Source organism: Staurois parvus, unplaced genomic scaffold (genome assembly GCF_062004578.1).
Source record: "Staurois parvus isolate SC_StPar_1 unplaced genomic scaffold, SC_StPar_1.0 ptg000376l, whole genome shotgun sequence".
Lineage (NCBI taxonomy): Eukaryota > Metazoa > Chordata > Amphibia > Anura > Ranidae > Staurois > Staurois parvus.
In genome coordinates, this window is record NW_028318172.1 from 2,191,694 (window position 1) to 2,204,139 (window position 12,446).

Genomic DNA, 12,446 nt, shown 5'->3' on the forward strand with positions numbered 1-12,446 from the left:
AACTTTAGAACCACTTTAGTTGTTCAAGGGATACGTCTGGGTGAGTTACAAAGAAAATGACACCTGGTCCTGTTTCCACCTATTTTTCCACGTACTTATGTTTATCCATCAAATGTTTGCTTTTTCCTAGTCAAGGAAATGTATGTATTGAACGCAGACATTGAGATGAGTTGTTACCAACAGTGCCGTTCATGCCCATACTTGCTGATACCAAGAAAGACTGAACTTGTATTTGCCTTTTATATCTGCCCATTTCTGACTTCTTACTTTTTATTTCATAAAGTTTATCAATTGAAGGTTATACTGGTATCTGATGCAAAGATTTGCTTTACTTGACTATTTTTTGTGTTGCTAGGAGAATTAGAACAGTGTCTGCTTGAAATGCAAAATGAACATGCTTCAGAAATGAAAGATGCTCAGCTAGAAATAATGAGACTGCGCCAAAGGCTGAATGGTGCAATAGAGAGCATGGAAAGAGAAGCAGAAGCTAAAGAAAGGTTAAGTGCTGCCTTAGAGATCGCAACAACCACAAAGGTGTATATTCTTTTCAATCATTTGTAACTTTTGTCAGAATATTTGTGAGAAATATCATTTCATTTCAATCATTTGTAAGAATCTTTTAAAATACTCATAATATATGATATTTTACTAAAATCTGGTACATTGACTAGCAGCATTATAGTAGCTTATACATGGGCTTGCCAAAATGAGGTACTGTGTTTATTGAAAAAGAAACTTGAGTTATTACATGATAACGTTTCCAAGAATCCACCAGGATGGTTCAGTAGAGACTGCTCTCCCCTTCTGCAGAAAACACAGGAGACAGTGTTTAAAGTGCTCCTAGGAGCCATTGACCCCAGGTTTTATCAGAGGGCTACATAGCAAAGGAACTATAAAAGCATAGCATTCCAACCTAGTGTGGAAACTAGCCATGCTGGAGGGTTCACTAGAGAGACTAGGAAGATGTTACCTAGGGTGGGAATACTGCTTAAAGGAGTGGTGTGGGAAAGAAAAATAATATAAACATACATATTCACCTATATGGCTGATGCATTGGTCTGATGATGCAGCTGTCCCCTGATGGCTCAAAGACCAAGAATTGAGTGATCACGTGACCGCTGATCACTCAGTTCAGTCTTCACTACACCTTCAGCACTCACTGGAGCACCGGGCTGTTGGGAAGGGAGGGGTAGCAGTAGCAGCTGACTCAGGCTCTCAGTGACATGTTGAGAGGCTGAACCAGCTCAGGTCAGGCATCTGGGTGGGTCCTTACCTTAATGTTGGGATCCTTCCAGAGCTTGGACTGGCTCTGTGATGTCAGCTAATGGAAGGCTTTAGTCACAGGAGTGCAGAAATATGACCCAGAACAGTAGTATGGCCAAAAAAGATTTGACCATACTTCTCTTTTAATGCACCTTCCTCCCAAAAGCCTTGTCTTGAGCGATGAGGAGAACTATCCAGAAGTGCTCCTGAAAGTGTTGAAAATTAGGCCATTTTGCATATCTGCTTTGCTTAGGCACTGGCTTTCTCAGCCCAGCATGTTGAAATCACTCTCACAAAATCAGCCATGACCTGAAGGCTCAAACTTTCCCTTCTGGGGTGTAGGTTATGTCAATGGCTGTATGTATCCAGAGAGCTATCTTGGATTGTGAGACTTTATAGCCTTGCTTAGGAACACCTTTTCCGGCAAACATGGCCCTCTGCACTGGTGTACTTTTATATACTTCTGTGTGAATGAGGCCCTAAAAAGAAGAGTCTGTTCTCTGGTTTCTTCCATTCCTTTAGGATAATGTTTTTGACCGATTAGTGCATGGGAAAACAACATCTCCTAGTCTCTTCCAACTCTCCCTCCCTGTATAAGCAATCTTTTACAGATATAGATTGTAATCTCCTTCTTTGACGGGGAAGATGTACCTTAAAGGCTTGCTTCTGTCTTTCTTCTCTGTTTCTCTCTCTTTAGAGGTGGACAGTCCTGAAGAGATATCTTTGCCCTCCTCTAGGTCTGGGAAATCATCTGAATTATTAGTACTTTTAATAGCTATTGCCTTGGGCTTGGGCAGATGAGAACTGGGAGATTGCAAGCTGTGCGTGTAGGGAATTGGGTATCAGGGTCCTAAGTGGCAGGAAGGGTGTAGTTCAGGCAACCCTGATGGCATCCTTCTGACTTGTCCCAAAGTCTTTGGCTGACAATGTCCCAAAGTCTTCTGACATCCACACTGATCCACAGAGAGAATGAAAAACAAACTCAGAGAAAAATAGGCTATGTTTTCAGGAGGCAGGAAACAAAAGAACAGAGGTCTCTAGCTCCAAGTAGTCATTTAAACTCTCGGTCTTGTAGGTTTCCTGCAGGTGGGCAGTGTCAGCTCTCTGGTGAACTGTCCTTGGAGGATGATGAATGACCTACATTTAAAATACTGCTGACATAGCTTACTCAGTATTCTGCTCCTTGTTGTTGTGAATGCTGCTGTTAGTTCAAAACCAGCCAGTGCTGGAGTGCACTGTCCCTTCTGATCTTGTACTCGGTACACACACCCCTGACAGGAAATTTGGGGAAGTAGCACTGAGAGAGTTGATGGCAGTGGTTTGGAAATGGGATGAATGTGAGTGCTTGGACACAAAATAAAATAAATACATTGTACATTGTGTATGTCATTAACCTGGATGCATTACTGCAAACGATTGATAATTTAGTACACTTGATTTGTAAAAGCATTCTTTCAGTAAAATTAAGACTCTGATTTTAAAAGTTACTCTGTCTACTGCATATTCTGACTGACTGTAACATGTAGCATGATTCTTATTGAGTAAGATTTCTATTGATACTTGATGTTTCCTCATTGTGCTTATCAGGAGTTGCAAAAATGTACATTAACCTTTAATGTTTGTTTTCTGACAAGTGGTTACATAATAAACTAGACACAGAGGAAAGGTTATAGAAATGTATCTAGTTAACATGATATTAGAGTGGTATTAAACACCAAACCAAAAGTGCAATATTGCAGCTTACCAATTATTGTGTTGGCTGTGTTCGTTTTCCTTTGTTTGCCTTTCTCAGGCTTTTTTTCCCTCTGTTTTTACCTGATGATTTGGCCAGTAACACACCTCCTGTATAAGTGCCCCACTCTGAATGAATGAGCACAGGGGCACTTTTGGACAGCAGCATTGTCAGTCTGGGGGAAGGAGAGTGTTATATGTATTAGCAGATTTAGCTGCACTAACACATTGAAGCCAAACTCCAGCTCACACTATATAAACAGTTACAGCAACTGATTTTTTTTCCTTTTGGGATAACGATTTTATACAGTTGTGTTCAAAATAATAGCAGTGTGTTGAAAACAGTGAATAAAGCTCAAAATAAAGTTCCTCTAAAAAAAATTGAAGAAAAGTGAATATTAGACTGTTCAAAAAAATAGCAGTGTTTGTATTCTTTACAAACTCACATTCACTATATAAACTGAAAAATGTTCGAAGAGTTTGCTTTCCTTTGAATCACTTAATTAATATTTAGTTGTATAAGCACTGTTTCTGAGAACTGCTGTACATCTGTGTTGCATGGAGTCAACCAACTTCTGGCACCTGTGAACAGGTATTCCAGCCCAGGATGATTGGACTACATTCCACAGTTCTTCTCTATTTCTTGGTTTTGCCTCAAATTGCATTTTTGATGTCACCCCACAAGTTTTCTATTGGATTAAGATCTGGGGATTGGGCTGGCCACTCCATAACGTCAATCTTATTGGTCTGGAACCAAGATGTTGCACGTTTACTGGTGTGTTTGGGGTCGTTGTCTTGGTGGAACACCCATTTCAAGGGTATTTCCTTTTCAGCATAAGGAAGCATGATCAAGTATTTTGATGTATTCAAACTGATCCATGATCCCTGGTATGCGATAAATAGGTCCAACACCGTAGTATGAGAAACATCCCCTTATCATGATGCTTGCGCAACCATGCTTCACTGTCTTCACAGTGTACTGTGGCTTGAATTCAGTGTTTGGGGGTCGTCTGACAAACTGTCTCCGGCCACTAGACCCAAAAAGAACAATCTTACTTTCATTAGTCCACAAAATGTTGCGCCATTTCTCTTTAGGCCAGTCAATGTGCTCTTTGGCAAATTGTAACCTCTTCAGCACGTCTTTTTTTCAACAGTGGGACTTTACGGGGGCTTCTTGCAGATAGCTTGGCTTCACATAGGCGTCTTCTAATTGTAACAGTACTCACCGGTAACTTTAGACCTTCTTTGCTCTTCCTGGAGCTGATTGTTGGCTGAGTCCTTGCCATTTTGGCTATTTTTCTATCCATTCGAATGGTTCCACGTCTTTCAGGTTTTGGTTGCCATTTTAAAGCATTTGCGATCATTTTAGCTGAGCAGCCTATCATTTTCTGCACTTCTTTATATGTTTTCCCCTCTCCAATCAACTTTTTAATCAAGGTACCCTGTTCTTCTGAACAATGTCTGGAACAACCCATTTTCCTCAGAATTTCAGAGAGAAATGCACTGTAACCAGCATGTACAACATTGCTGCCTTCCTTCCTTAAATAAGGGCAAGAATTGCCACCTGTTTTTCAAAGAATGAATGACCTCACTAATAGAACTCCACACTGCTTTTACTTTGAACATGCCCCTTTCAATTAGTGATTCAATTACACAGAATCAGCAGCATGCATGTCATGACTGTTGGGTTTGTTGGATTTCTATTACTCTACTAGACCTGCTAGTAAATTATTTGCCATGTAGAAATATCATATCTACCAAAAACAGTGATTGATCAGGTTAGTGATGTCTGACTGCTATTATTTTGAACACATCTATATTAAAGCTGATCTTTGTAAGCACCCCCTAACAGTGGTAAATGGGTTGTTTCATCTGTGGAACTGCTACATTTGCAAGTGAGCTTATTCTTTTGGAAAACAACAGACTTAGGCCCCTTTTATACAGGTGTGCCATCTGCCCATTTTGCATCCATCTGTTGATAAATGAAAAATGGACAGCAATGCATTTCTATGGGCAAACAAATGTAAACTGATGATCATTCATTTACATCAGTTTCTGCTTAGGTCCATTTTTTTTAATAGAACAAGTCTCCATCCTGTTCTAACAACCATGACTTAAAAATATAAACATATGGAGATAGGTGCAGGGGTCCCCCTCAAAATCTATACTGGACCTACATCACTGGAAGACATGATTTATGATGGAAGTACATAATTTTTTGATAAAGGACAAAAATCTGGCTTTGTGTTTTTATTTACATTTTTTGTGAATGATTAAAGGTACTACAGTATGTACCCCATACTCATTCACATGTGGGGCGGGATCTTGGTGTCTCCTTAAGGTTAAAATGGGCCTCCAGATTTCAATTATTCCCTACCCACAGACCTACTCAACCACAGGGCCAAGGTTGTGGAGAAGAGGCCTTTTTCTTCATCAACATTGTGACAATGTGCCCCGCCTGGCAAAGTACCCCCCTGCCCATGTTGAAGGCATGTGGCCTGTTATGATTTGGGGGGGCACACACACATTCACCCCCTTTCCTTGCCTGCATTCTTGGATAAAGATCTGGGGTAGATTTTGGGGGAGACCTCGCACTATTTTCTTTTTTTTTTGGACTTGGGGTCCCTCAACATCAATACCAGACTTGAAGGATCACCAGGTGAAAATAAAGTAGGTAAAGCCTGAAAAAGAAAACGAATCAAATAAGTGGGAAACTGGATGCCTAATACCCTGTATAGGAAAAGAAAAGCTGGCATTTATATATAACTATCAACATTGTATAATATCTTTTCTAAGTTCTCGTAAAGAAGTGATTTAAAGTGGTTGTAAATCTCAGACTTTAAATATGAACAAAGAATATCCCTCCACAGTGTGTGCTTGTCTCTATCCAGAGCACCAAGTATAGTTTATGTCTGCTACCTCATTCCTCTGATATATGTATGAATCATTTCTGACACCAAGAGAAAAAAAGGCAATTGGGGGGAGCTCTGGCACACAGCCTGTGATTTAACGCCTTAACTATTTTCCTGTGATGTGTGAAGGAGGTATGTCCCTTCCTTCCAATCAGCTTTCTCTAAACTCTGCAGATAATAACTTTAGCTCCCTGCCCCCTGCTTTCTGAATGCTCAGACAAGCTGTATAACTTTGGCACTTTGAACAGCTGTAGAGAAGAGAAGACTGCAGCTAAATAGGTACAATTTATGTAGGAGGATTTTTATTCATCTCTGTTTATCACCTCAGGCCAGTCACTTGACTGCATATATGCAAGGGTCTTCAACCACTTTAAATAATGGGTTTTTGGTTGTCATTTGCTGAGAAAGAAAGCATTTTTACAATCCTACAATATAGTCTCACAACATCCTTTAATTTTAGAAAGATGTGGCAATGGCAGCTGAGGAGATGAGAGCTACAAAAGTCCGAATGAGCCAGAGACTGGCTGAGGTATGGGTTGTTAACTTTTTAATATTGCATTTATTTAACTATTACAATAATGGGATGGAACACATTTGATTGCATTTACTACAGCATACTTGAATATAAGAAAGCAGAAATATCCAGTGTATTAGAGTTAATAGGTCTCATGTATTAAAGTGATAATGTATATTACATGCTACAGTAGGTGATATTACTGCCTAAATCTATTACAAGTGGCTGATCCAAGTAAAAAAATCGGTCACTGAGCCATTCCATAACAGTGCAGTGTAATCACAAAGCAATAGACCGCAAAGCCTATGAGCACTTTAAAGTGGTGTTCACCCCACAGAGTTATTCAGCAATTTCTAAGCCTAAAAAATGTAGCATATGATTTCGGACATTATTCATTCTTTATTAGATGCTCATGCACAATATCACCCTGGAAACAATATACATTTTGCTGGGAAATAAAGCATTTTACAATCTACAATATAATCTCACGGCATCCTTTATTAATGAATAAATCTATGCACAGTTCACCCTACTAAAATGCAAGTAAGCCTTGTCTGTTGTTTTGTGATAATACCAGGTTTTTTAGCTATTATTACCACCCCGAAAATTGGGGACACAGCAGTTATCTGAGCTATCAGCCTTGCACCCAGGATAATCCCTATGCATGCAGATTGGTACCCCTATGACCTGAGGGCAGCAACCAGCCCACATGCATGTAATCTTTGCATAGGTACTTCAGAAGGACATCTCAAAGAAGTATCAGGGCCCAGAGCTGAGAGACACTGGGCATTTCCCATTGGAAATGTAGGCTTTGGGTGAGAATTTTTTTTTAGGCAGCTTGCCCATTTGAACCCGCTGTATGTTAAATGGATAAATTGGGTTCTTGGGTTCTTTTAGCAGTTTACCCACAGTGCAAAAAGTGTTGTACAAGAATTGAAGAAGCTGTGACTAAAATTGTAGCTTCCTGTGTCTGGGTGAAAATATTTAGACGCTTTAGGTGTCCTTTTATGAAATAGAGATCAGCGGCGATCCTGAGGATTGTTGCTGATCTCAGATCATTAGTGGTTTAGGAAACAGAGATGATTGGCGGAGAACATGTTCTCCACCGATCATCTCAGCACACAGATGGCCAGTGTATGAAGGAGCGATGTCAGCCCTTCATTGGCGATCTATGTTCTCCCTCCAGATTCTTCAGCCCAGAGGTGGAGAATAGGGGAAACCACAAACGAAGCAGCGATAATTTACCGCTGCTTAGTAAACTGTGTTTGACTGATCTCTTACTGTGATCTCACAAGATTAGGCGTAGAAGTAGCCGTTTTCTAGCGCTCAAAGCATTTGTAGAACGCTTCTTTCCTCATTCGGAGAAACGATCTACACCGATTCATAAAAAGGCATTCAGAGGTGAACTGTCTCCTCCTGAGAATGCCAGAGAACCAAGCAGTGGTCATTTACTGCTGCATGATAAAAGGACACCTTAGTGTTGCAAATATAGAGAAAAGCTTACGTGTTTATTCTTCTCAGTTCTTGTATTTTTTACTAGCATTACACACAGGATATTGAGGTAATGTATTCATTATCTGTTCTGAAAGCTTTCTATGTTTCATTTTATCTTTGTGTGTATATACTTAAATAAAATTATTCAGCAATTCTTTTACTGTGATTACATTTGTTGTGTCATTGCATTTAATTAACTATACTATGCAATTTAGTGTCTTGCATGTTTACTGAAACATTGATTGTTCATTGCCATTAGCTGCAAGAAAAACTGTCGGAAGAAGCTGCTCTACGAGCATTGCTGGAAGAGGAACAGGTGGACCTACTTCTTACAGTGGAAGGTTTAAAAAACATTGTTGAGGAGGAGCAGGCACAGGTGAGCATTGTATTTTTGGTGTAGCTTTATAAAGCTATTGCTTATGTTTGCTTACATGCATACTGATCTATGAAATATAGGTTCAGAAGCTACAGCAATACTGCAACACTGTAGAAATAGAAGGACAGGAAATGAAGGACAAACTAACACAAGAGAAGTCAAGATGTGATGAACTGGAAAAGAAGAACAAGCAGTTTCAAACTGTACTGGGTATGAGAATGTGATAAAAAATGAAAGTGGGCCTCAATAAATAATAATAAAACAAAAAACAATACAGTGATATCTGCCATTTGCTTGTGTGCAGAAAAAATTAGAAGTGGCATCTCTCTGGTTGTTGTCAGCTACTTTTTCTTGCTTCAGATATTATTCCAATTCCAGAACAGTAAATGTTTAACCCGTTCATGAAGGAGGATAAAACAAATCTTAATGCCAGTTTTGAAACTTTGGCATGCGTTGGTAACACTGTACATATCATCACAACTACTTAGTGTATCCAGCAAAATTATACATTGTTTTTTCAGGACAATGTGAGCTTTAATTTTGTAGTAAATGGTAATGTATATCCCCCAAGTCTTTTATGTCATTAAAGGAAAACTAGAACAAAAAAGTTGCAAAATTAAATTTTGTAAAAATGTATCTGTGTATTTCGTGCTTTTACCATGACCTACCTCCAAAAATCAACCCAAAATAAATTCTCCTTTTCTTGATGATAACAGCTATTCAACATATGCATATGTTATTTGTTGTTTGTACCCATAATAGGGCCTAGAAACAACAGTTTGCCTTTTTACTTTTTTTAAACACTCTGACACTGATGCTAAATTACATTTTTTTTCAATCCTACCTAAAACACACTGACCCTGACCTTTGGTCCCAAGCTTTTATTCTGACCATGACCTTTGACTCTAACCCTGAAATTGACCTAGATCAAACCCTGATCTAGCTACCTTATTTATTTATTTATTTTTTACAATCTTTCCCTCTAGCCAGAGAAAAAGATATGCTGCATAATTTTTTCCTTTCAAGAGCAGAATCAGTATAGGGGCAGGCTGTACAGTGACTGATCACTGCAATCATGTGATCGAGAATAGGTCCTCTTTATTCACAATCATTAGTATGAGACACGGAGCTGTTGATCTTGGGAGCGAGTTGTGCAGTATGCAGCATGCAGAATAGTCAAAATATTTAAGGCCTGGTTTACACTACTGTTATTTCAGATGTGGCTTGGGTCACACAGATTCACATGACAATGGAAATCACATTGATTTCAATAATGCCCATTCATATCAATGCAATACAACTGCAGTGAGACTTTGGTGCTACTTTGATGCGATGCAGCACAATTTTGTGCCCCATAGACTTCGATGGAAATGCATGTAAAACATATGTACTTGCTTTTTAGTGCGTTTTTTGACACAGTTTTGTATAGTCTCCATCTCCTACAAAAAAAAAATCAAAAACACTGCAAAATCTGACTAAAAATCACAACTTTAAGAGTTATCTGTGAATCTAACTTTAAGAGTTATCTACAGTCTTAGGCTTTATGTACACTGGCAGCTCCTAAGCTTGAGTTTAGGAGCTTTTGGCATTTTTTTGCCAAAGCTCCTAAACTCAACTCCATAAAAGCCTATGTGTCCATGTGCACATACTGTAGGCTTTTAGCAGAGTTTAGGAGCTGCCGCATTTAGGTGAACTTAAACCTCCTTGTCCTGAACATGGAAGAATCGCATTCCAGATAGGAATGTTTTCACCACCGGATGCAGGAAAATGCGGTAAACGTGGCACTGTTGCCGCGTTTGCATTTTTCCGCTGCTGTGGTCAGTGTAGGCAAATGTACTTGTAGACTTAGGCTGGCCACACTCCAAAAAAGTGAGGTGGATAGAAGAATCCTCCCTGCTGTGCTATTGTGTTCTGGCAGTGGGGACTCCTCCAGTGTTGGAATAAACTGATCAGGTCTGCAGCGCTGATTTAAGGAAAATTTTGAGAGCAATTTCCATAGAAGTCGATCATTAGATTGACTTCTTTGGAATGGAAACAGCAATAGGCAGATTGCCCAGTCCCAACTGAACCAGCCAAATTTGGATCCTGAGGCATTCTAGTAGGAGGGGTTATCCTGGGCTGGCCTACATTTTTTGTTGCCACTGTCCAATCTTTATGTAGGCGGCAGTATAATCCGGAGGTGAAAGACTTCTTGTGTCCCTCAAAAAAAATTTACAGGGAGAACAACAATTTTTTGACAAAATAATTTTCATTCAAGACTAGTGTTTAAAAATAGGTACTGAACATCTGAATGTTACAGCTTTGGCTAAATTTTCATTAAAAATCTGACCACCCAACTTTCCGGTTAAACTTTCACTCTTCAGGTGCAAGGATAGTTTTGCACTTATAACTTATATCTAGGTGCAATGCGTCCTTCCTGGGGATTTAGTGTGCCCGGGAGAGACAGGTGCAGCATCCAGCCCAGGTGCCTGCAGCCTACCAAAGTCTATGGGAGGCTGCGGCTGGACAGGACTGAATGCTGTATTGAGTGGCGCTCATGTTTAGGGCCGCTATGCATCTAGAGACTACGTACTTCATACTTAGTCCATGAATGCATAGGGCTCTAAGTGCTAGTACCACTTGGTACAGGGTTCAGCACTGTCCAGTGGCAGCCTGCCATTGAATTTGACACTCTAGACAGCAGGAGTGGACGCTGAACCTGTCTCACCCCAGTGCACTTAAATGCTAGGAGGGATGCTCTGCACCTAAATGCCCCGTGTGCAAGTGGCCTAAAGGCTGGCAATGTTTGCTTCCCCATCTTGATCAAAACAGTGTTTTTGTTGTATTTCATTAAAGCAAATATTAGTGTTGTAGTTACTACTGACTTAACATAGTTTTGTCATTTCAGAAGCTAAAGATTCCCTTCTAAGCCAGTTGCAGGAAGAGGTCAAAGTAAGTGAGATAAAGCTATGAAACTAGTGAAATATGACCGACGTATGATAATTTACCAATGATATTGGTAACTTAGTCCATGTTTTTTTAAAACAAATCTAACAGTGGAATTGGTGTGCATAGCGAACATTTTGTGGATAGCAACAAAGTTGTGTCTGTTCTACTGTTAGCTTGCCCTTGTGTACACAAATTAATTTCCTACTAGAACACAGAAGGGCACAGAGAATGCTAAAGGTGTAGGCTTCAACCCTGAGAGACTAAAAGATCATCCCGCTGTATGTTAGGGAATGCATCTACTCTGTGCCCCTGCAATCCAAAGGTTCTTTCTCTGACTCATTTACCAGCTTAAGCTGTTAAATTTTAACCCCTATTTGTACATTCAGTTTGCACTGACAAATGCCATTGTAGCCCGTAAGTGGAAATGCGGTTCTATGACATTACAGAACAACACCAGTGGTTGCAAAACAAACAGTTGTCCTAGGCAAGTGGGTTTCCTATGCAATTTGTGTTCAAACCAGGCCTAGTTTGGCTGTTCTGTCATGTGACCGCTTTAACTTTCACATCAGTATTACTTTGTTTTTGGCTTCACACTTTCCAAGATGCACAGGTAAAACAGAGTTCCCTCAGAACTCCTGACATTTGCACACGTTTGAAGGCAAATTATTGTTTCATCCTGAGGGTATGACAGCTCTGGTTTGCTTTAAGGACAGTTGTTCCTGCTCTCTGTATTGCACTAAAAATTAGCTCAAGCCAGAACATGTATTGGCCATTTTTGCAATTTTAAGATCCATAAAACAAATATCTATGACCCTTATAATTAAACCTAAACACCAAATGACAATTATTATGTCTACGCCAGATGTCATGCAAACTCCGAGATGGAAAGCACAGTCCTCTTTACTACAGTAGAACTTCTTAGTCACACTGCAGATAAACCCCACTGTTTTATGGCAATGATTAGGGCATCAGTCTACTACTACCTAATTTGGTGCTTTTCTGGGGTTTTGCAAGAGGGCACTTTAATTCTCTTGTACACTCTTCTTACCAGGCTCTTGCATGAGAAACCCCATTATTCTAGTGGCATTGGACCGCAACCAGGTCATCACTTAAGAGTTGCTTCATGTTTTAACACATCAATGTTACAGCCCCATGATTCAGTCAGGTAAGGCTTTGTGTTGTAGGCGATGATTTCTTAGTAATGTTGTCCCCAACAACTCCTTGTTGT

The 12,446-nt window shown here is 39.8% G+C and overlaps 1 protein-coding gene across 2 annotated transcripts in view; it reads left to right on the top strand.

Annotated features, from left to right (window-relative positions):
- LOC149456098 (coiled-coil domain-containing protein 150-like) overlaps positions 1 to 12,446 on the top strand; it is a 65,311-nt gene that overhangs the window by 18,098 nt on the left and 34,767 nt on the right. Inside the window, exons 4-8 of one of the 2 annotated variants that reach the window (XM_089685478.1) lie at positions 356 to 534; positions 6,367 to 6,435; positions 8,174 to 8,290; positions 8,371 to 8,500; positions 11,178 to 11,221. In XM_089685478.1, coding sequence (XP_089541604.1) covers positions 356 to 534; positions 6,367 to 6,435; positions 8,174 to 8,290; positions 8,371 to 8,500; positions 11,178 to 11,221 — 539 coding nt within the window. The remainder of the gene's footprint in view (positions 1 to 355; positions 535 to 6,366; positions 6,436 to 8,173; positions 8,291 to 8,370; positions 8,501 to 11,177; positions 11,222 to 12,446) is intronic. The other variant, XM_089685479.1, reaches the window with a different exon arrangement.